This window comes from Aquila chrysaetos, chromosome Z (genome assembly GCF_900496995.4).
Source record: "Aquila chrysaetos chrysaetos chromosome Z, bAquChr1.4, whole genome shotgun sequence".
Lineage (NCBI taxonomy): Eukaryota > Metazoa > Chordata > Aves > Accipitriformes > Accipitridae > Aquila > Aquila chrysaetos.
In genome coordinates this window covers 88,137,471-88,163,216 of record NC_044030.1, presented here as the reverse complement: position 1 = coordinate 88,163,216, position 25,746 = coordinate 88,137,471, and the positions used below count along the sequence as shown (strand labels likewise).

Sequence of the window (25,746 nt, the reverse complement as noted above, 5' to 3'; positions counted from 1 at the left end):
CTTTGCCCGGCCCCCGCGCTCGGCCAATCGGGCGGCGCCCTGTTGGCTGTGCCCGGCGTCCCGCAGCACGGGCCAAGATGGCGGCGCGCGCGCAGCGGGGCGGCTTGGCGGCGGCCCTCCTCGCCGGTGCCCTGCTCGCCTTTGGCCGCCTGCCGTTCGCCCGCGGGCAGGCGGCGGCGGCGGGAGGCTCGGCGGCGGCAGCAGCAGCAGCAGCAGCTGCTCTGCCGCACCGCCGCTTTGAGTACAAGTACAGCTTCAAGGGTCCGCACCTGGTGCAGGCGGATGGGACGGTGCCGTTCTGGGTGCACACGGGCAGTAAGTGCCGGGCGGGGGGCGGCGGCGTGCGAGCGGGGCCGGCTGGGCCGCGCAGTGTTCCTGCCGTGCGGGCAGCTGTGGCCTGCCCCGCTGGGGGGGCACGTAATGCCCGTTACTTGAGGAAAAAGGTGCGGGAAGAAGCCGCCACAGGCCGTAGCCGTGGCCGGGGAGCTGAGGGGCACGACGAAGATGGCGGGGGCCGGTCAGCCTTGGCTGGGTTCCGGGGGCCGCCAAGGCATCGCGTGAAAGCGGCGGGCGCCCTCGTGTCCTGCAGCTGCCGAAAGGGATGAGAGCCGCGCTCGCCCCCCGCGCCTTCTGTCTCCCCCGGCAGAGCCCTGCCGCGGGCGGGGCCGGACCGAGCGCGCCGTTAGGCTCGAGCGCCGGCCGTGCACCCCGCGCCCCCCCCCCCCCCCGGGCCCTGTCCTGCGGGTTTCCACGTAGCTCTGGAGGGAGGGACAGCGATGCTGTGACAGCCGTAAAATGTCTGCTAGCCCTCCCCCTGTTTCTTTGACACGCGAAGTTACCTGTGACCTTTCTTGCGATGGGGTGGCTCCGTTGCTGTGAGGAGTTGACTCGAGACGGTGTGAAACTCTTCTTGGTGATGATGTGTCACTTGGTCAAAATGAAAGTCGGCCTCAGCCCTCTGTGGTGTACCTGAGACAAGCTGCTGATGCTTCTGTACGGCTAGAAATCCTGTTGAATTTCGTAATATAAAAGCTTGAAATGGAAATTCTGCCTTGGCAAATACGACTTTACCGAACGTAGTTTATGCAATTTATGTATCCTTTGCAGTATGGGTTAAGAATTTGATAGTACTCAAAAAGGCATCTGGTCTTCTGTAAGTCGCCCCCGTTGTAAAATGTATTGATATTTACTGTATGTAAGGTTCTACCTTAGCATAGTTTCTCTGCAGTAACTTCTGTGTTTTTATTTCTTGGCAGACTTTAATTTAGTTTATATTGGTTAATGCATGAGTGTTAATTTTTGACTCTTATTTGACATTATGCTACAAGTGACATGAAGGGAACTGTCTATAGATGAGCTTCTTTTCCTGCTTTTTTAAGCAGATAATCACAGAAATAAATGTTATTTAATACAAGTGAATGAATCTAGCTCTAGATGTATGCCTATTATTCTTTTAAACTATTAAACAGAAAATTAGAACGTCTGTTTTTAAAAAGCAAAACAGAAAACTGATTTATAAAAAGTCTCATGTGGGATACAGCAGAAAGCTAAACCTATTTTTTTTTAATTAATTTCATATATATCTTAACAGCAAGACCAATGTTCTATTTAAGTTGTACGTTGTGGTCCCAAGTGGAAGGTGATTAAGTCTTCTGTAAAGCAGTAATAATCAAGGTGTTGAAAGTAAAGGTGTGGGGGTTTGAGGTTTTTTCCTCCCCTCTCAAGTGGTTGAGTACTCCACTAAAAAGTTATTTTGAAAACTGTTCTCTAGTTGAGGAGGCCAGAAAATGTTGTGAGTTTAGAAGATTTGTTAATTGGCTGGTTAAGCACTTGCCATACTGTCATATATTTGGTGTTGGTTCCTTTCCTTTCTAGATGCCATACCAAGTGCAGATCAGATTCGTATAACAACGTCTTTGAAAAGCCAAAGAGGGTCAGTGTGGACAAAAACGAAGTCAATATTTGAATACTGGGAAGTCCAAGTGACCTTTCGAGTTACAGGAAGAGGCCGCATTGGAGCTGATGGACTGGTATTCAGAATTTGATCTAACTCAAAAGAAGTAGATATGCTTTAAAAACTGAATCTTGACTTATGACTCTTACTTGCTTTCTCTAATAGGCAATCTGGTTTACAGAAGAGCAAGGCTTGGAAGGTCCTGTTTTCGGGGCAGCTGATAAGTGGAATGGTGTTGGAATTTTCTTTGATTCCTTTGACAATGATGGAAAGGTTAGTCAGAAGCAAACTCTTCTAGCAAAGATTATAAATTAATTTCCTGCCTGTTTTGTACATATAACTTTGTAGAAAAAAATAAGATGTTATTTTCTTGCTCTCCCCCCCTCACTTCAAAGGGATAAATTAAAATAGTCAAGTTTCCCTTACAGAATTTTTACTGGAATTTTTCACTTTTTTTTTTTTTTTTTTTTTTTTTTTAAGCTTGAAAGTTGAACGCATAATGAACCTCCACTGAACATTGGTTCATGTGTAAGGTTTGGAGGGAAAATACCATGTACCTATGTACAAGCTGAAATTTGGAATGTCCATGCACAATTTGAAATGTAGATATATCTGAAGACCTGTGCTTTGGAGGAGGCATATTGTACCAAAATATGACACTGTGAAAGCACAAATTTCTATGTCTGTCTTCACAGATGCTCTTTTTCTTGAAACAAATCTGCCTTGAGTAGTTCAGCAGCAAAAATTCTGTAGCAGATGGGGGTGACAGTTGCTGTTTTGAAATTCTAGTTTTTCAGTCCAGAATGATCCTGGGAAACTTTAACAGTACATAGTAGGTTTGCTTTGCTTTTTTTGCTTTTCCTGCTCTACTTTGGCTTGCTTTTAGATGTTTTAGATACATTTTTGTAGGTGTACAAGCTTTTTTCCTACAGGTGGCTTTTGATATACAGCAAACTTCATCATATATAAAAGTTAAAAGACTGAAGGTGATGTTTATGTTTCTGATCTTCAAAGACAAGACATAGAATTAGTGTTTTTCAACTTATTAAGAATTTTTAAATCCTCCCCCCGCCTTTTTTTTTTTTTTTCCTGACTTCTGGCATGAATATGGACACTGTTGTAGTTTAGCTGGCTGAAGATGCCTTCTACCAAAAATTGCATGTGGACACTGTTTGCTAGAATTTGATAGCACTGGGACTCTGATCATGACAAGTTTAGTCGGTGTGGTATGAAACCCTTTTATAGAAATTGATGATGTGTCACTTCCAGTCAAAACAAGAGTCTTCATCGTGCCTGTATTGGTCTGATGTGTCTTAAATACTGGAGTTTGTAAGACTTTTTTTTAATGACAACCTGTTACTTTCTTCAGTCCCAGTATGGAGAAATTCTTCTTGTTGCTGTTTCAGTGCGTTCACTGGAAGATGTTTGGTGCTGTAACTGGTCCTTAGCCTAATATGCTAGCATCCAGAAGTAGAATCCATCTAGTACTGCCAACTCATAGCACCCTGCTTATGATGCTGATCTAAAAACTGCAAAGCCTTTTTTCCTCTTCCTTCTAAGGCTGTAGGTTATACTAGAGTTGAATTTTTATTTCTCTGTAGAAGTAGTGACAAGAGCTTTTTAAAAAGAGAAATACAATTTCATAGCTTTGAACACCTGAAATAGTAAAAACCACACTAAATGTTACAAGAGTTTACAGCGCATCTTTCCTGTGACCTTTAGAGGCAAAAAATGAGAAGTTATTCCCCACTTTGGATTCTCTGCTATCTTTCAAGTTCTTGTATGTGCTTGCATGCAGACATGATCCCCAGCAGAAATTGGACCCCCCATTGACCATTAGCATTGAATACTCTTGTTAGTAGCTGTCTACTATGCTCTAAGTTAGGTTAGGCTTGGGTTGCTTTCATGAATGTTTTGAAATTGAACTGTTTGTACATGCTTTGTGGAGGATATATGCAAGTATGCTCTGAACTAATTCAATATTATTGTTGTTAAACTGAAATAAACAGCAAGAAGATGACATTAAAGTATTCCAGTGGTACTGAGCAGATAATACTGATGTGGAAGCAATTAAGCTAACCAAACTCCATTGCTGAGAAGTAGAAACACCGGTGGTATTTCTGTATACTGGTGTACTGTTCTGTTGTTGTCACAATCCATGTGATGAAGGAAAAGAAACAGATAGTTTGGTTGTACTGGTTTTTTTTTGAAGACAAAGGACCACCCTACTCCACCACTGTGAATTGAGAAGGATGTTATTTCTTGAATTCTTGAAGACTGAGTCTTGTTTTCTTAAGAGCTGGTGATCTGTCTAGTGGGACAGTATATTCCTTTATGTCGTGGTTTAACCCCAGTAGGCAGCTAAGCACCACGTAGCTGCTTGCTTGCTACCCCCTGATGGGATGAGGGAGAAAATCAGAAGGGTAAAAGTGAGAAAACTTGTGGGTTGAGATAAACACAGTTTAATAGGTAAAGCAAAAGCTGTGCACTCAAGCAAAGCAAAACAAGGAATTCATTCACTACTTCCAATTGTCAGGCAGGTGTTCAGCCGTCTCCAGGACAGCAGGGCTCAACAAGTGGGGAAGTTGGGAAGACAAATGCCATAACTCTTGAGTGTCCCCTGCTTCCTCCTTCTTCCCCCAGCTTTTATGGCTGAGCATGATGCCATATGATCTGGGATGTCCCTTGGTCAGTTGGGGTCAGCTGTCCCAGCTGTGTCCCGTCACAACTTCTTGTGCACCCCCAGCCTCCTTGCTGGTGGGGGACTGTGAGAAGCAGAAAAGGCCCTAAGGCTGTGTAAGCAATAATTAAAACATTGCTGTGTAATCAACACTGTTTTCATCATAAATCCAAAACATAGCCCCATACAATCTAGTGTGAAGAAATGTAACTCAATCCCAGCCAAAACCAGCACACTTTAGATGTTGAATTGAAATGTTGAAGGGGGAAGTGAGATGAACTCTGAAATCTTCTGCTCTTGTAAAAACTGGAGTTCGCTTCATAAACTCCTGGAGACAACTGGAATAGCACTGTAAATCTGTTCTGCCATTATCATTTGAGCTTGTTCTCATCCTCTTAACAATTTAAATAACTGAGGATGTGTTCAACAGACTTTGTTTAGTCTCTGACAGATAGCTCCTGAGGTTTTTCTAATGACTGTGACAAGATCAGTAGGATGTCAACATAGTGTCTGTCTGGATGTTTTTCCCAGTGTTATGTAGCCAAAGTTGGATGTGTTAAGCCATCTATTAGTTTCAAGATCTGTATCTTCACTGCATATAAAAGCCACAAATAGGAGAAATTAATATTTCTGTATTTTTCAAAGTATAGTACTTGGTAGTATATCCAGGGACTTAATTTGTGGTTTTTTTCATCCCTAACTATGCAAAGAATGTAGCAGTCTCTTGAAAAACATGCAGCATGGCACAGTACTACTCAGTCATTTTGCTTATGTAATCCTCAAGTACAGAAAGAATAAAAACATCTGTGGTGTATATGTAGTGTAATGACTTTAGGTGCTATCGCAGAAAGTCTATCAGTGATGTTACTTATATTTCACTTCAAATTAAACTATTTCATTTGTTTGCTATTTCTTTTTCTAGAAAAACAATCCTGGAGTGATTGTTGTAGGCAACAATGGAAAACTTCTGTATGACCATCAGAAGTAAGTTTATTTTCAGTGTTAATGATGAACATTTGCTTTTGAATGATGAAATGTTGCATGAAATTCTTTGAGAAACATTATGAAGGTTTCTTTCATATGAAACTTCATTGTTGCCTTTACATTTGAGTTTTTCTATTTGTTAAAACACTGTTTTGGCAGTAACAGCACAGAAATTGACAACTGATGGATATTTAAATGGCATATGCCCTTTGAGATGAGTGAACTCAGATAAATGGAGGTACAAACTTTTTACCTCTTCGTTGCTTATGGGTATCCTCCACACACGGCTAATAACTGACAGAAGTGACTAACTAACTGAAAGCTAATTGCCTGTTACTAAAATTAATTGGCTTAATTTTGATTTCTGATTGTTTATTGTCAACAGCACAACTGACATCTCTTTGGATTCTCTGAGAAGAGAGATGTCTAGCTTAGTTGGTGCAGTCCAGACTGTAGCTTATTTCCATCTCAGTTCACAGGTGTGGGAATATATCTTAGAAGCAAACAGATTTCCCCATTACTGCATTCTGTCTGTATTGTGTCCTGTGTAAAGCATCTAGTACTGTTGATCCCAGACTTCAGAAAAGCTCAGTGCAGTTGTGGGACAGCTTTTGAAAAACTTGCATATTGAAAAACTTATCATGATGTTGCTTAGTGATACATTGATGCTTTTTTGTCTTAGCTGATAAATCATAAGATATAGTTTTATGCAAGTTGTCTTCTTGCATAGTGATGGTTCAACGCAAGCATTGGCATCCTGTCAGAGGGACTTTCGTAACAAGCCCTATCCTGTTCGAGTAAAGATAACATACTACCAAAAAACATTGACTGTAAGTACTCTGAAATAATGTAATTACTCATGTTTCTCAGCTTTTTAAGCGTGAGATTGTTGCAACTATGTGAAAACCCAAAGACCCCATATTTTAATTCCAATATTCTTGAAAATGTTGAGCTCAGTAGCAGAAGTTGGAAGGAGGTGCAGTATGTTCAAATGCTAGACAAGTTCTCGTAGCTGCGTTAGTGCATCCGTAGTTTCCTGAGCTGACTCAACAGGTACTGCTGATTTTTCTGGTGTTACTTAGGAGTTAGTCATGCTAACATACTCCTATGTGCTCAGACCCTTCTGTTGCTGTTGACTTGCCTGTAGAGGTGTTCCAAAGCCAGAATCTGTTCCTCAGCTTCCAAGTGGTTGAGCAGCTCCTTAATTTGAACGGTATTTCTCAAGTTGATCTGAGAGCTGCAGAGGGTTTTGTAGTTGATTGTAAAAGGTTCTTGAAATGTGACTAAAAAACTGAAGCTCACTCCTTGGCAGTAGATTTAAATTTGTTACTTGAGGCTTCCCACCTCCAAAAAGTAGTAGGGCTTTGAAGATTAAAGAAGGTAGAAAACCACTGGTATAACGGAGTCTTTAAGATTTCTCTAATATTCAGATGATTGTGAATTCCTTTTAGATAAGGAGAAAAAAATACTAATGTGGTGCTGGGTTGTGACAGCTATGAAGTGTGTGTTTCTTGGCTTCTGATTTCTGAAAAGGTGCTATTGATAGGTATTAGCCATAAAACACACAGCTGTCATTTTGTAGTAAAAGTTTCTCTAAAAGTAAACATGAATGCACCTAAAAGAGAGTGGACCTTGTACTGTGTTGTAATGGTAAAAGCTATCTGTTACTCTCAAATGAAAATTAAATTAGACTTCTAGGCTGCTCTGTTTTTGAATGCGGCTGGTTCCTGATGCCTTATCTAGGAACTCCTCTGGCTCAGATGTTGTTGCTAACTTTAGCAGTCCCGCAAATGTATCCGTAGAGGAAGAAAGAATCTCTCTGAAGCTTAGAATCAACCTAACAACAGTAAGGGATGACTCTCTAGATCAGACCAAAAATTTGTGTTGCCCAGAACCTTTTTGGGATGTATACTTTTGATAGACTGGCCTTTAATGATCCCCGAATCAGGGATTTCTTGAACCAGAGTTGCTATTATTATGCTATAATCAGTTTTAGAATAGAACAGAATAATTCCATTTGGAAGGGACCTACAACGATCTTCTAGTCCAACTGCCTAACCACTTCCAGGCTGACCAAAAGTTAAAACATACTATTAAGGGCATTGTCCAAATGGCTCTTAAACGCTGACAGGCACGGGGCATCGACCACCTCTCTAGGAAGCCTGTTCCAGTGTTTGACCACCCTTTCTGTAAAGAAGTGCTTCCTAATGTCCAGTCTAAACCTCCCCTGGCACATCTTTGAACCATTCCCATGTGTCCTATCACTGGATCCCAGGGAGAAGAGCTCAGCACCTCCCTCTCCCCATGCCCTCCTCAGGAGGCTGTAGAGAGCAATGAGGTCACCCCTCAGCCTCCTTTTCTCCAAACTAGACAAACCCAGAGTCCTCAGCCACTCCTTACAGGTCATGCCTTCCAGTCTTGTCATCAGCTTTGTTGACCTTCTCTGCATTCAACTATGCATTCAAGTACCTTAACATCCTTTTTAAAACTGTGAGGCCCACAGTACTCAAGGTGAGGCTGCACCAGTGCTGAATACAGTGGGATAAGCCCCTCTCTTGACCAGCTGGTTATACTATGTTTAATGCACCCCGGGATGTGGTTTGCCCTCTTGGCCGCTGGGGCACACTGCTGACTCATGTCGACCCTACTGTCAACCAGCACCCCCAGATCCCTTTTTTCAGGGCTTCTCCCCAGCTACTCCTCTGCCAATTTATATTGTGTCCGGTGTTACTCCGTCTGAGGTGCAGAATCCAACATTTGTTCTTGGTAAATTTCATGCCATTGATGATTGCCCAATGCTCCAATCTATCTAGATACCTCTGCAAGGCCTCTTGTCCCTTGAGTCAACAGCACCTCCCAGTTTAGTATCGTCAGCAAACTTACTAAGGGTGCATTCAACTCCCGCATCCAGATCATTGATAACAATGTTGAACAGTACTGGCCCTAGAACTGAGCCCTGAGGAGCACCACCAGTGACCGGTCATCAGCCAGATGTAGCCCCATTCACTACAACCCTTTGAGCCCTGCTGTTCAGCCAGTTCTTCACCCAGCACACCGTGAACCTGCTCATCTCACAGCTGGACAACTTGTCCAGAAGGATACTGGGAGGGACAGTATCAAAAGCCTTACTGAAATCCAGAAGAACTACATCTGCCACCTTCCCTTCATCCACTAGGTGGATGACCCTATCATAGGATATCAAATTAATTAGACAGGACTTCCCCTTCGTAAACCCACGTTGACTGTGCCTGATGATTGCTTTGTTCTTTAGATGCCTTTCCATAGCACTCAGTATCATCTTTGCCATAATTTTTCCAGGCACTGAGGTTAGACTAACAGGTCCGTAGTTTCCTGGGTCTTCCCTCACACCCTTCCTGTTCATTGGAATAATGTTGGCTAGTTACCAGTCAGCAGGGACCTCCCCAGACTCCCAAGACCTTTGGTAGATGATTGAGAGGGTCCTGCTGTAACATCCGCTAGCTCCTTCAATACTCTGGGATGAATCCCATCTGGCCCCATGGACTTACAAACATTCAACTGATAAACTGGTCCCTTATAATTTCAGTGTCCACAAATGGAAAGGCACTGCTCATGCAGCCGTGGTCCTCCAACTCAGAGGACCAGGCAGCCCAAGGTCTATCAGAATTAGTGCAGACTGAGGCACAAAAAGAGTTTAATGCCTCCATCTTTTCTTTATCCCTATTTGTCAGGTGACCATCTTCAACAAGTATTGGTCCAGTGTTTTCCTCGGATCTCCTCTTGATATTAACATAATTAAAAATCCTTTCTTGTTGTCTGACACAACACTGGCCAGTTTCAACCCTGTTGAGCTTTGATCTTTTGTGTCTTCTCCCTGCATATGCAAACCGCAGCTCTGTAATCTTCCTGTGAAGCCTGACCTTGCTTCCAGAGATCATAAAATTTCTTTTTCCTCTTGAGTTCCAAGAGGATTCACTGTTCAGCCAAGCTGGTTGTCTGGCCCGCTCGCTTGACTTTTGACATGATCGGATTGCCTGCTTCTGTACAAGGTTCTTAAAAGAAAAACAAGCAAAAACCAAACAAAACCAACCAAACAAAAACCCCACCTGACAACACTTATGGACCCCTAAGCCCTCAAAAGCAGTTTCTCAGGGGACACTGCTAACTAGCTCCCGGGGTAGCTTAAAGTTTGCTCTCTTGAAATCCAGGGTAGCAACTCTGGTGACCTTTTTTCTCATTATACCAAAAATTCGTGATCGCTGTGGCCAAAACAGCCACCTACCATCACACCTCCCACGAGTCCTCCTCTATTCACAAACAAATCTAGGAGGGCATCTTTCCTGGTTGGCTCACTGAGCACTTGTGATGAGAAGTTATCTTCCTCTTCAGAAGTTTCCCAGACTTGCTTGTCACAGCAGTATGGTATTCCCAGTTGATGCCTGGGAAGTTGAAATCTCCCATAAAGACAAGGACTACTGATTCAGATATTTCTCCTAATTGCCTATAAAATAACTCATCAGTGCCATCATCCTGGCTGGGTGATCAATAGTGGATGCCCACAACAACATCTGCTTTGTTTTCCATCCTCCTAATCCTCACCCAGAGGCTCCCTCCCAACCACGTCACCTCTAAGTGTAGGTAAGGGCTGTACAGTCAAACCTCTCCATTACATACAGTGCAATACCTCCACCTTGCCTGCTCTGTCTATCCATCCTGAACAGCCCATAGCCTTCCATCCCAGCACTCCATTTGTGGGACTCATTTCACCAAGTCTCGCTAATACCAATGACATTGTAGCTCTGGGAACATAGCAACCCTTCCAGTTTGTCCTGTTTGTTGCTTATACTGCATGTGTTGGTGTACAAGCATTTCAGATGGGCTCCTAAACCCTCAGCGCTCCCTGGAACAGCATAAATGCTCCCACTAGCACCCTCAGGCAGTGCTGTGCTGTCCCTTGGCTTACCTTCACCTCTCCTGATGGTATCGCTTTCCCCCATGTGTTCATTTCCATGCACTGATTTGTCTTGCTGCTTCTTAAAACTGAAATGAATACATTTTATATGCATCTGAATTCTATGCGGTACTTCCTCGTAGGTGATGAATAGAAAATGTTGAATTTTGTTCATGCTGAACCTTGAATCAGGCCTTTTTTTCCTTTTTAAAATAGAAAGCTTATGCATTTTCTTTGTAAAAAGTGCCTTTCAGAAAAGAAATAGTTTTTGGTTTGTAGTACCAGCTGCTGAACTACCTGATAAATTGGATTTGTGACCATTACTGTAAACTGACAAAGCAATTAACACAAATAGATTTATGTGGTAAAAATTTTAAGTGTTTATCCTTTTAGGTATTAATTAACAATGGCTTTACTCCGGATAAAGAAGACTATGAATTTTGTGCAAAAGTGGAAGATATGGTGTTGCCATCACAAGGATATTTTGGAATATCTGCAGCAACAGGGGGCCTTGCAGGTAGCATACGTTAAAAATTGTGACAAATGCTGTGGGGACTTGCAGGGCTTGCAAGAGAGGGTTTGTTTTTTTTTTACTGCTAGTGTAGATCCATTATACCAGTTTTTGACCATGATGATGTAATTAATCCTTTCCATTCCCAAATTACTGATATGCTTAGGCCTTTTCCTGGCTAGGGCAGAAAGTCTTCCGATTTGTCCTGACAGAGACATTGTGCAGTCTCATTCTCCAATGCATAAACTCTTGCAAAGACTTCAAGAGGGTGCTGTTGCCTGAAGATCCTTTGCAAGTGCAAGGTTGACTTGGGAGGTACCAGGATTTGTAATGTGTAGCAGTAGCAATTAACAGTGGTTTTTTGTTTTGTTTGTTGAATACAGATGATCATGATGTCCTGTCTTTTCTGACCTTCCAGTTGACTGAGCCTGGGAAGGAAGTAGTAAGCATCTTTATGCATAATTAGTAAAATATGTTATTGTATGTTTTATATGTAGCACCAGGTTATGGCATTTCCTCTGAAGTCATACTTGGCATCCCAGTTTCAGGATTTTGGCATGTAGCTGGGCTGTCATCTGTTTAAGAAAAATGAGACTAATACTGTAATGTTTAATTAACATTTTCAAGACCAGAATTCTGGAAGGAACGCTGAATCAACAAAGATCCTGATGTTAAATCAAAACATGCAGAGAAAGCAAACTAAAAAGTCTGCTTTGTTTGGAAAGTGGACAAATAATCTGTTCTTGCTTTCAACTTCTGGTACCTCTAGAACAGTTCTGTACTGCTAAACAGTATCTATCCTTATAAAACTTGATTTCTTTTTAATCGCAGAAAGTATGCATATATTAGGAAAAAGCTATGGGTCTCCATAGGAATGTCTAGTTTCTCACTTCAACTTAATATATTAATGTACTCCACTAATTGTGTTATGTCCTCAAATGTGAAATCTGAACAGCCTTGCTGGAGTGGTGGAGAATATGAAAAAAATCTCTTCCCTGCCCCTCTCCCCCCCTGCCCCTCCCCCTGCCCCAATAATGTTTTAAAGCCAACACCAGAGGCAGAAATTCCTCAAAAAGATAAAGAGAAGTATCAAGAAGAGTTTGAACACTTTCAACAAGAGTTGGATAAAAAGAAAGAAGAATTTCAAAAGGAACATCCTGATGTGCAAGGACAGCCAGGCAAGTTATTTGAGAGATTTTTCAGTTGTCAAGGAAAACATTTGCTTTCTGGGATGTCCAGAACTAGGGCCTGATACTCTGATTGATCTTACTAAGCTCCTACTGATGTTATTTACTTCATTTAAGGATCTTTGGTCTTTTGTTTGTAAAGTGTTTTCTGAAATATAAAGTCCCTTTTGTCATGCCTGGATTGAGAACAAAATAAACAAACGGAAACATGGTGGGAACGATGAGAATCTGTATGGAACAGTAGAAGGGAGAGAAGGCCATGCATCCTTCTGTAAAGTGATAATTAAGGAAGCATGGCCTTTCTGGTTATTTGAAAGGTCATCTTTTTGGTCTGTTCTTGCACATTCATAACAAACATTTTTATCCCCCCCCCACTCCCCCACCCCATCTTGTTTTATGGGTGGTTATTAAAGATGGGCTAGTGGATATGCTGGAACATGTGCTTACTTGGAAAAGCTTTTTAATGCTTGCCTAATATTGGACACTTCAGCACCACAGCCTTAGCTGGCATTCAGTGCTGGTATTCGGGTTGGCTAATAACCAGATTTCCAGCTTGATGTTCTTAAAAACCGTGGCCTTTATTTTTACATTTTAAGCTATTGATAAAAAATTTAAGTTTGGCTGGGTAAGGCAGAATTGCCCTTTCCACTTTTGATACCACACATCGGTAGCACTCAGCAAGTATTGGTTTAAAGATATTTCGGACTGAGCAGCATTTTTCCACTGGTTTCAAATTATATTTAATTTAGGAAAATTACAATAATGACTGTTGCCCACTTTTTTGAGCGTTTAGCCAAAGTGCTTTGACTTTGATTGTTCTGCTATGGAACATGGTGGGGATTTTGTTTGTTTGCGTGGGTTGGGGTTTTTTTTGTTTTGTTTTGTTTTTAAAAAGCTGGGCAAAAAAGAATCTGCTTATTTGAAAATACAGTGGAAGCCAGTCTATTTCTTACTTTTGTGGATTCAGTTAACTGTATTTGCACACATATTGGGAATGTGCTTTAGGCATCTAGACCTGAAATTTCATGTTGTCCTCCTTTTTTGCATAGTGATAAGTCACGACTGTTCTAAAGGTCCTACACCATTTTATCTTCATCTGTGTTTTTGAAATATTGTCCAGCCTTCCATTGATAAGAAATAATAATCTTTTTTGTCACAGAGTCTTTTGGACTTTCTTCTTTCTGATGATGTTGAAGCTGCAGAGGAACTCACTCAAAATGTGCAGTCACTTCTCTATTTCAAGCTACTTTTTCGAGCTTGCTTTTTCTAAAAAGTAGCTGTTACTTAATACCTGCAAATCTCTTGTGAAGGATAGTTGGTAATACAATGCTAGCTCATGCAAAGATAGCTGCCTCCTAATAACAACAGCATCCTGTTTCCATTTTATGTTGCAAGTATTGAAAGTATTGAAATAGGAACTCTAAGATGGAGTCTGGGTTTGAATGTGTGGTTATCTCTATTCAGTCATTCTGATCCCATTTGGGTATCCTTTGCCATGGCAATGGGGATAAATAAACACCAAATATATCAAATTATGGGAAAAAAGTATAGCTACGTGGAAACTTTAAGGGTGCAAGAAAAATGATGCAATGCAACTTATGAGGAATACATATATGTAAGAACTACCTGTGTTTTTTTCTTAGCAGCGGAGGATCTTTTTGAAACTGTAAGTGATCGTGAACTGAGGCAAATCTTTGAGGGGCAGAATCGAATTCATCTTGAAATCAAACAGCTTAATAGGCAATTGGACATGATTTTGGATGAGCAGAGGAGATATGTCTCTGCAGTCACAGATGAGATTGCTAAAAGAGGAGCTGGTTTTCCAAGTCAACAAGGACAGGTAAGTTAAAAAAAAAAAAAAAAAACCCCCAAAAAAACCAAAACACCGTGATTGATGGCTCAGCCTAATTTGAGCAGCATGATCGATTTATTTTTTCCAAGATATGTTGATCTTTTTCTCCCCCCCTACACCCCCACCAGGTTTCCCAGCAAGAGATTGAGACAGTTCTGAAAACTCAGGAAGAGGTCATTAGACAAGTAAATGAAATAAGGTAAATGCTTTCTAAATATTAAGGCTGTGTTTTGAATTTTATATTATTTTCCACCTTTTAAATCCTATTTATTATTTCAGTAAGAGAATATTGACAAAAAATTTCTCTGTGTCAGTTCCTTGGTGATGACTCTCTGCATACATTAAGTTTCTGTAATAAAGTAAGTTCACGTCCCTGGGGTGGCTAAACACCCTAATTTGCCTCTTTTTTTTATCATGAGATTCCACTTCAACAGCGAAGTCCAGTCCCTCCAAAAACAATCGATTTCTGCTAATGTGATAACCTGCTACCTCGTGGAAATTTGTTGCTCTGATTTTGGAGTGATGATAACATGAGCATAAATGCCTTTGATTTATAGCTAGTGAACCTAAAAAAAAAAAAGGTGTATTGGTGTATCTTGTCGATACACTTAGTCTACTCCTGATATAATGATTATATGAGTTTATCATTCTATATTATTATTATTATTAATAAAATCTATAATATTATATTTAGATAATATTATATGAGATATATTTGAGGTTTTGTTTAGTGTAAGCAACCTGTAAAGGTATGTAAGTAATTCTGAGAACTAGTTCTGCACAAATGAAAATGTCTGTGCATGTAATAGGAGTTGTTGAGACGTATTGGTTATTCTGATTATTATTTCGGGGTTTTTTTTTTAAGTAGTTCACTTCTGTCTTCAATATAGACATATATTTTGGTTTTGGGTTTTTTCCCCTAATTTTGCTATGACTGCTTAAAGCTCATATATTGATTATTGCTCCATAGTGGTCTGTTAGTGTTACTGATTTGTGTATCATAAAAAGTATTTACAGTTTTATGTCAAGTCTCTCAGAATTTCAGTGTGTACAAGCCTTGGAGAGGCCTCTTTTTTTTTTTTTTTTTTTTCCTTTTTTTTATTCTTTTTTTTCCCCATTTCCATTGTAGATTAACCTCTTTTTATCAGTAGGAGTAGGGCTAGGCCTTGGGAGAGCATTGCTTCTTGATGGCAGTTGAAACAAGGGCCAGATCTGGAAAATATTAATGTCCTCTCTTGGCCTGAACTTTGAAAAATAAGGGGACAAAAAGTCCAGTTTCTACAGTCCCGCACCTATGAAGGAGTAACTCCATCCGTACAGCCAGGGGACTGATAGCTGGAAAGCAGTTTTGCAGAAAAGAACTTGGGAATCCTGGTGAACAGCAAGTTGGACATTGGAAAGCAATGCACCTTACAGGAAAGATCACCACCTAAGGGAAAGACCACCACCAGCATACTAGGCTGTTATGCAGAGCGTTGCCAGTGGGTTGAGGGAGATGATTCTCCCTCTCTAGTCAGTACTGGTGACACCACATCTGGACTCCTATGTCCGGTCCTGGGCACCCAAGTACGAAAAAGACATGGACATACTGGAGGGAGTCAAGTGATGGATCATGAAAATTATTAAAGGGTTGATACAAAGAGAGGCTGAGAGAGCTGGGAGTGCATAGCCTGGAGAAAAGGCTTGGGGGTATCTTATCAATGGGTATAAATACCTGATTTTGGAGGTGGTAAGGGCGATTGAGAGCCACACTCTTCTCACTGGTATCCAGTGACAGAATGAAAGGCAATGGGCACAAACTGAAATACAGGAAATTTTATGTAGACATAAGAAAAGAAACTTGTGAGGGTAGTTGAACACTGGAATAGGTTGGTTGCCTGGGAAGGTTTTACAGTCTTCACCCTCAGAGACACTGGAAACCCAACTGTGACTAAAAATTCCTTGGTTTGTTAGGTGTTAAGGCATTGTCATACAGTACTTCAGGGGAGAAAAAAAAAAGAAAGGAAAAAAAAAGCAGTGTAATATTAAATTACTGTCACTTACATTGCACAGTGAAGACAGAAATGTGTTGTGTTTCTTTTGTGTGCCAATGTATTGTGTAGACCATTTTAGTAATCTTGTCCCCATTTCTTGTAGGTTAGAGGAAAATGGGGTGTGTGTTTTGTTTGGTTGGTTGCTTTGGTTTTTTGTCAGAGGGCTTTCTGCCAGTGAAATTCCTCAGGAAACTTACATATCTGTAGGGATACTTGCAAGTTCCTAAGTGATTAATAATTTTGCTTTTTAAGATGCAGTTTTTAAAATTGATTGAGTGGTATGCTGTACCTTTTCAAACTGTTACCAAATGAAGTAAAAAATCTTATGTCGAAGGTGCTATACTGCTAAAATGGATTTGTGAAAATTCCTATGTTTGATAGGGATGTCTGTGTACTGCTTCTAAGACGTTTTACAGTTGCTGTCTTTAGCAGGAATGGCTTTAAGTTGGTTTAAACCTTCATTTATAGTAGTTAAAACATTCCTTACCTTGGGCTTAAAAAAAAGGAGAAAAACAATTCCTACAGTTGTGGTTTTTTCCCTGTATTGGTTAAAGGGCAGCTCTTGTGATTTATCTAAGTAGGTCAGGTTTTTGTAGAATGAAGATTAGAGTGCTTCCATTTTTGCACTTGTTCTTCCACGAAAGCTTTTATGTTAATATTCTTAACAAGAAAATCTAATTTGCTTGCAAGGTATAAAGATTTGTCGACATTGGCAGCCTGCCCTTTTAGTGACTACTTATTAGGTATGAGTTTGCGTAACATCATCTTAATATTTTTCTTAGATTAAAGAAATGTTTTATTTATAGATAGAAATGAACAGCCCGCTGTTGCATTGCTGGTCATCCCGGAGGAAAAGGACTTACTGTCTAAGTAATTTTCATGTCAAGATTTGTGGATTTCTTAATCATCTGATTATAGAAGAATCTTGCATGTTCATACAATAGAAACTGTCAGCATGGTATTGTTCATGCAAAAGTAAATGTAAATTAAATTTGATACAGACCATGTCTATTTAGGGAAGTTACTTCGCTTTTAACGAACAATGGATCAGTCTGGGGGGAGGTGGGTGTGCAGTGGTCATGATGGTGTTTGCATGGGTTTGCCTGGGTTAAGAAAAAAAGTCTTCCAGTGAAAATCTTCTAAAATAGGTTATTATAACACTAATTCAAAGTACAGGTAAATATTAATTAATTTACTTTAAATAATCTATACAATTACAATCCAAAAATATGAAATAATTTCTGGATAATGTATATGCTAATTTAAGTTAGGACAGATGAGGATTTTTTTTGCATTCGTTTTGTGCATATAAGTTCCAAACCAGAAATGTAGAATGAGAGAAGGTGAGAGCTGCTTTGATTAGTTTTGTTTGCAGTGGCTTACAGAAGCAGACAGCTGGTTTTTGGTAACTCCTTTTGATACCTTTGCAACATTAAAAATGATCTTATTGAGGTAAACGTTGAGAGTTTTGCAGAAATCCATGGCTAACTCCATCTGGCCTAAAATGCAGAACGTTATCTGGAATAACTGGAAATGTAACTGTGGAAAGTGATTGATCTTCTAATATGTGCTGGAAGTGTGATTGAGCTTTTACAAAGGTGACAGGAAAGGGTGAGTTCTTGGATCTTTTTGTTACTGAAAATGAAAAGAATTTTTTTCAGTTACGTGGGAAGTATGCAGAATACTGGTAGTCTAGTATGTTAGGTTGATTTGTGTGTTAAAGTGGTATTTTTAAGAAAAACTGGTTGTCTTCAGCTTGAAGAAAAGTATATTGTTAATCCAGCATTACTAAATGCTTCTTTGTTGAAGTGTGCTTCTGCAACTTGATATAATTCTGTAGATTAATTTAGTGTGTGGCTTTGACTTAGTATGGTGCTGCTTCAAGTAGTTTAAACATGCTGCATTGTTCTTATAATGGAGCGAAAGCTGCTATAATGCTAATATAGCGTATCTATGCTTGCAATTTTTACTTCTGGGAAGTTGTCATAGTGCCTTTGAATAGATATGTTCCTTACTAGTTTCCTCTTTTCTCCTGTCTTTTAGTTCTGTGTTTTTTGAATTTTAATGGCATGAAGAACAACTGATGCAAAGCTAAAAGATGGGCAAGCTCTTTATGAAGATTATTTGTAAACATTTAAGTTTTGATGCATAACTTGCTGTTTCACAATGAATATGAGCCATTTAAAAATCAGTAATAAAATTTTGTATAACACTTACAAATATGATTATATGTTGTTGTTGTTGCCAGTTTACTCAATGAATAGTATTCAAGGCAGGTTGGGTTTTTGTTGGTTTTTTTCTCTTATGTGAAAGTTAAAATTAAAAGTGTTCAAGGCCAGGTTGGAGGGGGCTTTGGGCAGCCTGATCTAGTAAAAGACATCCCTGCCCACGGCAGGGGCGTTGGACCAGATGATCTTTAAAGGTCCCTTCCAACCGAAACCATTCTATGATACTACAATAAATTGCTGACCACTGTACAAAGAGTTAGGACTGCACCTTGAAGGCATCAAAGTAAGCTCTCATCTGAACAAAATGTAAAGTTTTAAGTAAATTAAAAAGAAATCCAAAGACATACATTTTGATTGTTTATTTTGTTAATAATGAAGAGATTAACATTCACATGATAAATATTTTAGCTGTAGAATAATCCTCTTTGCAACTGCAAAGAAAAATCACAGTAGGGGAAAATTATATAAACATATTGATTAGAGATTAAAGGTTTTTTTCTCTCATTGACTAGTTTAACTCAAGCAAAATTAGTTATGGAACCTCAACTTTTTACAGATTTAATTTGATTTGTTGTAGAAGAAAAACGAGTTCACATGAAGACAATATTAAGTATTATGACAACGCATATGGGAAATGAGTTTCTCGTATAAATGATAATCATGAAACAAGGATGTATCTAAATCTTTTCTTATCCCTAAAGCCTCTTCTTTGTTTTTATTTCTTACATGACTGCTTTTATTTATTTATTTTTCAAACAGCTTTTGGTTTTCTTCAAAGATTGCATTAAACTCTGCTTATCCTAAAGCCTTGGCAAGAGCCTCAGATAAAACACTTGTTTCAGACTTCATCAGTCAGGCAAAGCAGATGTCCAACAATAGAATATTTGCCAGATCTTGTTTTCAGCGTGGCTTTGGGAGATGGTGCACTGTACAAATTGCAACTGTCTGTGGAATTAAATATTTTTTAAAAAAATAATAGTTTGATTAAGGATTTATTTCTTGATAGGTAATCTTGGAAGCTAGAAAATGTGTTTTCTGCCTTTTGGGGCAACTATGTATTTCAGACTAATTTTAATGGACTAACAGGTGTCCAGAACAACTGCTGTTTACAGGAGAGCTGTTCTGTGCTGAAAGATGTTTTGTTGTTTGTCTTGTTTCAGAAATTCCATGGCTGATACTCTGAGGCTGATCAGTGGAGCCCAACATCCTGGCTCTGCTGCAGGAGTCTATGAAACAACTCAGCACTTCAATGACATCAAAGAACACCTTCATGTAGTAAAGAGGGACATTGAGCATTTAGTACAACGAAATATGGTAATTTATGTGCTGGTAGAGTAAAGTATGACTGTAATACTTCTTTATTTGGCTGTTAGTGAAAAGCTAGGATGAGCCAGCATGCAATTTACGGAGCAATTAATCCTTCATTAAGCTGCTTCACTAAAACTGCACTGCCTTGACCTAACTGCATGATCTGTGTCTTGATGAGAAGTTTTGCACAAAGAGCATGATTTTTACTCTAATTTCCTGTGGAAACAAGGTCAAGCAATTAGGTTTTCTGGGTGCTTTTTTTTGTGTTTGTCCCCCTACTTAACAGCTCTATACAGAGGAGATTTTCTATTGCTTCTGGACAGAAGGGAGAGCTTTAATCAGGGGAAACTCAGGCAGGCTCTGCTTAAGGTCTGCAAGTGTGAAAGATGACTGCATTCGCATTCAGGAGCACCTTAGTCTAGCGTAGGTAGCAATTAGGCTGAATTAGCTTATGATCCTCTCGAAAGTTTTTGATTTCTGGGTTAATTTATCAAAGACTTATTTTTTCCCCTATAACCCTCAAATTAACATCAGTCAGTTTATCTGAGAAACATAAACATGAAAGGGCAAAGTGAGACAGGGAGTAAGGTTATGATTTTTCAGAGTAGCATCATTTCTGTCTGTTTTCTGCTTGTGTTCTGATTTTTAGGTTGTGTTGCAAAGACCTTGTTTTGTTTCTTACATATAACGGTCTTTTGATGGCATGTCTTGTTTGCTCTTTCCTCAAATATTATTTTTCTTGTTTTTTAGCCATCTAGTGAGAAATCAAAGTGTCCGGATTTGCCACCATTTCCATCGTGCTTATCTACAATGCACTTCTTCATATTTGTAGTGGTGCAGACAGTGTTATTCATTGGTTATATCATGTATAGGTAAGTATGTTTTTGTTTAAAGACAACAGGGAAAATGATTTTATAACTTCTGTCTGGAAATGCAATTGCAATGGTATGATTATGTTAATCTTCTTTAAAACAAGCAATCATTCAGATTGGAAGAGACCTTGGGAGGTCTCTAGTTTAACCTTCTGCTCAAAGCAGGGTCAACACTGAATTCAGACCAGGTTGCTTAGACTGGTCAGATCTTAAAAAACCTCCAAGAATGGAAAATTTACCACTGTTACAGACCCCATTGGAAATGTTTAATTATCATAATGAAGTTTGTTGTATTCTCCCCCCACACCTATGGTATATCTAGTGGGAGCCTGCCCTGTTTCAATTTGACTGTTGTGTCTCTTTCTTATAATGTGCATCTAATGTACACCTCTGTAAAGAAACTGCCCCTGTCTCCTCAATAACATCTTGTGGGTATCAGAAAGCTGCTGTTAGACCCCTCGAAGCCTTTGTCAGTCCAGGATGAACAAGCCCAGTTCCCTCCCTCTCTTCTCTTGAGGCATGTGCTTCAGCTCTTGACCACCATCCTTGTGGTCCTCTGCCAGACTTACCGAAGTTTATTAATATCTTAACAAAATCTGATGTGATTTGATTTTTTTCTTTTTTGTTATGTGTACCTAGAAGCTACTTATCCCATCTTACAAATTCCTCAGTGAACTTTTTTTACTTTACATATCCCTTCATCCCTCTCCTACATATGATACTGATAGTGTATGGACTTTTTTTTTTTTTTTCCCCCCTAAACTAATTCGGATGTTTTCTCTGTTCTCTTCCTCCTCCTTGTAATGTCATAATGTGCAAATTGAATTTGCATTGATGGAAGGGAAAACCTGTTGAGAGTAAGGACTGACTTGCTTAGTAGTCTTCCATCCTGCTTCTCACACACACTAATCAGGATAAGGAGTAGGGACCAAAATAGCTGCATTGCCCTTCAGAGAGAAAATGCTGTTTGCTACCTCTACGGAAGGATAACTACTATTAATGTAAGACCAATGCTGCCGATAGCACTAACTTTTATTGTGTGTCTGCTTCTCTACAAAGCGGAGAGTATGCATTTCTTATGTATGTCATATTACGCCATCAACTGGAAAGATGGCTTACAAGACAAATGAGGAGTGGTCCCCTCCAGTTCCTCTTCATGCCCTTGTAATTCTAGTATATGTGCGTGTGGTTGATCCACAGCATCTGTATCCACTAAGAAAATAAGTATGTTCTGTGCCAGAGGGAGAAGGAAATCCCATTTCAAGTAAATTCTTTCACTGCTTAGTTGCATGTGTTTCCTTTTCTGTGATGATCTTTAGGCCAATCGGATACTGAGAAGCTTTAGAAAACTTTAACTAAAGTATTTTAAAAATCAGTTCATATGTTCTTTCACAGTTTCTGGCTTCTGTCCAGAATGTTTTGTTTCCTTCTGTGTCTGACACAAAATTGGAACTATAGTGATGCTACTAATGTCTTTGTAAGTAGAAAAAATAATATCCTACTTTTGTGATATGACTTACATTTGATTTCCCTAAGTCTCTGTTGACAAGAAATGGAATCTTTTAATCCCCAAATAAATGAAATACTTATTCATTTAAACTGGTTAGCTAGTTTTATAGTATAAGTACTTAATGAATTCTCTTCTGCTTTTTCTTTCAGGAGTCAACAAGAAGCAGCAGCCAAAAAGTTCTTTTGATGACCTGTTCCTTTTGTGTGTACATAACAGCAGTATGTATGCACAGAAAATTATACACTTCTGTAAATGAGGGAAATCTTAGTGTTTGATATACTACAATATTGTAAATTATTGAATTTTGTTAAACAAAATGAGTTCTCATTTAAGCTGTTAATGCTAAAGTTAAAAACAGACTGGGGAGCAGTGGAGCAAATGCTAGATAGGGGAAGACTGCTGACCCTATCTAGGTCTGTGTTTTCAGCTAACTTTCTCATAAATACTGGAAGGCAAATGCTGTATTCCTCTTCTGTTGTTAAGATTCCAGAGGAGGGAAATGAAACACCCAGGTTTGGTGGTTGTTCATAATGAGAATTGCAGATGGATGATTTGTGCAGAAAGCTTGCCACTAAGTGTCCTGACATATCAATTTAAAAAACCACAAAGGCAAACAAACAAAAGAAACCCCCCAAACAACAAACCCCAAACAACTGTTGTTCTCTATATTGGGGGGGGGGGGGGGGGGGCTGGGTGTAAAAATTTGTTATAAACATTTAATTTGTTTACCACTTGGATTCAACAGTTAACTCTTCATGAAACACAGGTTTAAACACTTTTTAATATGAGGATGCAAAGACAGGCCTTTAACAGTCTTACTGTTGATACCTGATATAGAAAACAAGCTATACAGAACAAGCAAATAAAGGCTTATCTCCTTATTTTGGGTTTTGGTTTTGGTTTTAGGCAGTGAGAGAAAACATGATAAAGTAGTTTCTTCAAGTATATTGTGGGACTGATTTCTTTTTTTGTAGTTTCAAGTCTGCCTGTAATTTTGTTTGGAGATTTGTGGACTTTTTCAGCAAAGATATCATTGCTTTATATGTCTTCAAATCTGATTTTATTAAGGATATGTTTAGTGTATGAGTATGTCTTTACTTTTATAAAGCTGTCTTGTGTCTTTCATGTATCAATTACAGATGCTTTGATTTAAATCTTGACATGGCAAGTATTCTAAACTGCAGGTATTTAGCGTTAACCCATTTCTTCACAAGCTGTTGCTTCAGACATGTTTGTTAATCCAGCAGCTATTGTAGAACCAGTATTGTGTGTCAATTCCTGCTTTTAATATCACAAGTGTAAGACTGAACATGTGTTTTCGATACTGCTTATCAGGTAACATTTGCTTCAGGAAAGAAACGAAGCAGATAGCCCAAATTAGGAGTGTGAAATGAATTCATTTTGCCTTGTTTACATATCTGTGGTAACTTTGTCCTTGAGTTGTTTGTGTGTAGAGTTAGAATGGGGGGGGTGGGTTTTTTTAAATTCTATAAAATACACAAATGCATCAGGATGTTTCACTTTTAATTACTAATCTGTTTGTCTGAATCTGCAAAAATTATCTGGAATCTAGCATACTACTACTGCATTCCTACCGTCTACTCCCTTGGAGTGCAACACATGCTGCCAAATTCGCTGTAGTGAAGAACACTTCAGTATTGTGCCTGTCAGTTTGGAGAAATGATAAATCTATGCAATATATTTTGTTACTTAATTTACAGTGTCCAAAAAGTGGACATCTGTGCTATACCAATAGAACGATACTACCTACACACCTATTTACGTAGTTACAGTATGTAGTATACTGTAAGTGGTATAGCTTTATAGATTCATTTCTAAATTTGAGAAGATTTTGCTGTACTGATTGGAGAAACTACTGCCTCAAGCTAATCTTGCTGGATAAATAGGTTAAACTAATGAAAAAAACTTTTCAGATAAGCCAGAATAACACAGGAATTTATCCATTCTCTTCTGTCAACACCAGCAAATATTTACAGGTGCCTTGAGTCTAAGCTACTACAACCCTGACTCTTCTAACTAAACTTAATACATTTTCTTAAATTTTTCTGAAAATGTACAGTGTTGTTCCTTTCAATTGCAAGCCTTCCTGCATCATCGCAACACCTAAACAGAACTCCCTCTCCCACAGCAGGCTTTGCAAAACCCTTTATACAGAAAGGCTAGCAATTGTATTTTGATAAGTAGGTGCATGTATCTGGCATAATGAGGAACAGCTCTAATGTATCAATTGGAGGAAGTCTGTATTTTTTGTTACTGTGAATTTATCCAACCATAACTTTTGTTTTAAAGCTGGAGCAGTCTATACTTCTGTGTCTTTTGTTAGAAAGAGAAGGCTGGGGATGGTGTTGAGGAGAAAACTTGAACCTACAATTGTATCTTCAGTATGAGGCTCAGTTTGTGTATTTTATGCTGCTAACAGATCTGACATATCTCCCACGGGCAACTAGGAAACTTTTGTATTAGGGAGCAGAAGGTCTAAAGTGTAACATCCAAAAAGTGATAATTGCTTCATGCTTCATTTCACAGTCATCTCTCCTTGGAACTTCCATAATTGCCTCATCACTCACTGGATCAAAGGAAAGCTCCCAGTTGCCCAGCTCAAATTTTGTTGTGTGTGTTCTTGAAATGATAGCAACAAATTTGGACTTTAAGAATATTTGTCAGTCAATGTAGCCTCCTGTTATGGCTGGCTACTAGAAGCTTCTTTCAGCACTGATAGTGTGTTTGATTTTTACCAAGTAAGATTTTGGGACTAGGACGAGAAGACACCTTGGAATCCAGTTTGACAATATGGGGGAGAACAAGTCTAATAATTTTATTTGAAGTGTGGATGATAAGTAGCATATATTTGGCAGTGACAAGAGAATCTCATTGTACTGGTCAGGGTATATTAAATAAATGGTCACTCCCGAACCTTTCAAAAGTAAATTTCACAATATGGTTTGTAAATTACCTAACTTCCTGTTTGAAGAAAATTTGTCATTTATCAATGCATCAATTACTGTAACATCGAACACTGTCTACTGGGGTTTTCTTAAATTCAAACAGCTGACATTTTCATGTTTGTTTCTGACTAATGTAAATTGACACTTGGAGTTTGGAGATAACCTTATTTGAATAAAGATGCATATTTTTAGTAAGCTTTTTTCTTTTAATTTGGTGCATGTCCATGAAATCCAAGCAAGTGTATTTGAAGCATTCTTTACCCTCTGTTGTTCAGAGAGTTTGAACGCTTTGAGATCTGGGTTCAGTCCTACCTGATACCGGAGAGTTAACGGCATTCAGAGGCTGAGTGCTCCGCCTGTATTGAAAGGACAGATGACTGCCACTGGTTAGAAAGACACACTGAATCTAGCCTCAGTTCATTCAGCGCTAAGGGATTTTATCCTCTGTATTGCAGTCTAATGCAAGAGTGACTAACCTAAAAGAGTGACTAACCTAAAAGTAAGAGATGTGTTCAAAAGCTTGTGTTAAAGAGTATCAGACTTGCCTTGAGTATCAGACACTTGGGGTCAAATGTAAAGTCGTATGTCAACTTCTAAGTCTCTTAACAGCAAATCGAGTTGCTTGCTGGCTGCTTTGAGTATACAAAGTACCTCATTTTTCTGAGCTGAAGATGGCCTGTATCTGAAGTTCTTTCTTCAGATCCCCCAACTGCTGTCACCTGAGTGCTCTG

The 25,746-nt window shown here is 39.3% G+C and overlaps 1 protein-coding gene across 3 annotated transcripts; it reads left to right on the top strand.

Moving 5' to 3' along the window:
• The first annotated feature begins 27 nt into the window (after positions 1–27).
• Positions 28–25,210, top strand: LMAN1 (lectin, mannose binding 1). Of its 3 annotated transcripts, XM_030005403.2 has the most exons (14): positions 33–315; positions 1,876–2,030; positions 2,120–2,227; positions 5,557–5,618; positions 6,349–6,448; positions 10,942–11,065; positions 11,443–11,501; positions 12,105–12,237; positions 13,890–14,086; positions 14,227–14,297; positions 19,520–19,673; positions 20,418–20,539; positions 22,199–22,267; positions 24,597–25,210. In XM_030005403.2, exons 1-13 carry the CDS (start codon positions 78–80, stop codon positions 22,233–22,235), a joined length of 1,560 nt encoding a protein of 519 aa, XP_029861263.1. In that variant the 5' UTR covers positions 33–77; the 3' UTR covers positions 22,236–22,267; positions 24,597–25,210. The 3 variants fall into 3 exon arrangements, with proteins under 3 accessions (XP_029861265.1, XP_029861263.1, XP_029861264.1); XM_030005404.2 differs by having other exon boundaries at positions 36–315; positions 13,893–14,086; positions 22,199–25,210; XM_030005405.2 differs by lacking the exons at positions 20,418–20,539; positions 22,199–22,267; positions 24,597–25,210 and having other exon boundaries at positions 28–315; positions 18,175–19,589.
• The last annotated feature ends 536 nt before the right edge of the window (positions 25,211–25,746 follow it).

Bases quoted from the DNA above. Each gene is read 5' to 3' on its own strand.
- LMAN1 (XM_030005403.2), top strand. From the start codon at position 78: ATGGCGGCGCGCGCGCAGCGGGGCGGCTTGGCGGCGGCCCTCCTCGCC. The intron at 2,031-2,119 runs GTATTCAGAATT...TTTCTCTAATAG, and splicing joins GCATTGGAGCTGATGGACTG to GCAATCTGGTTTACAGAAGA. The intron at 11,066-11,442 runs GTAGCATACGTT...TGTTGAATACAG, and splicing joins AGCAACAGGGGGCCTTGCAG to ATGATCATGATGTCCTGTCT.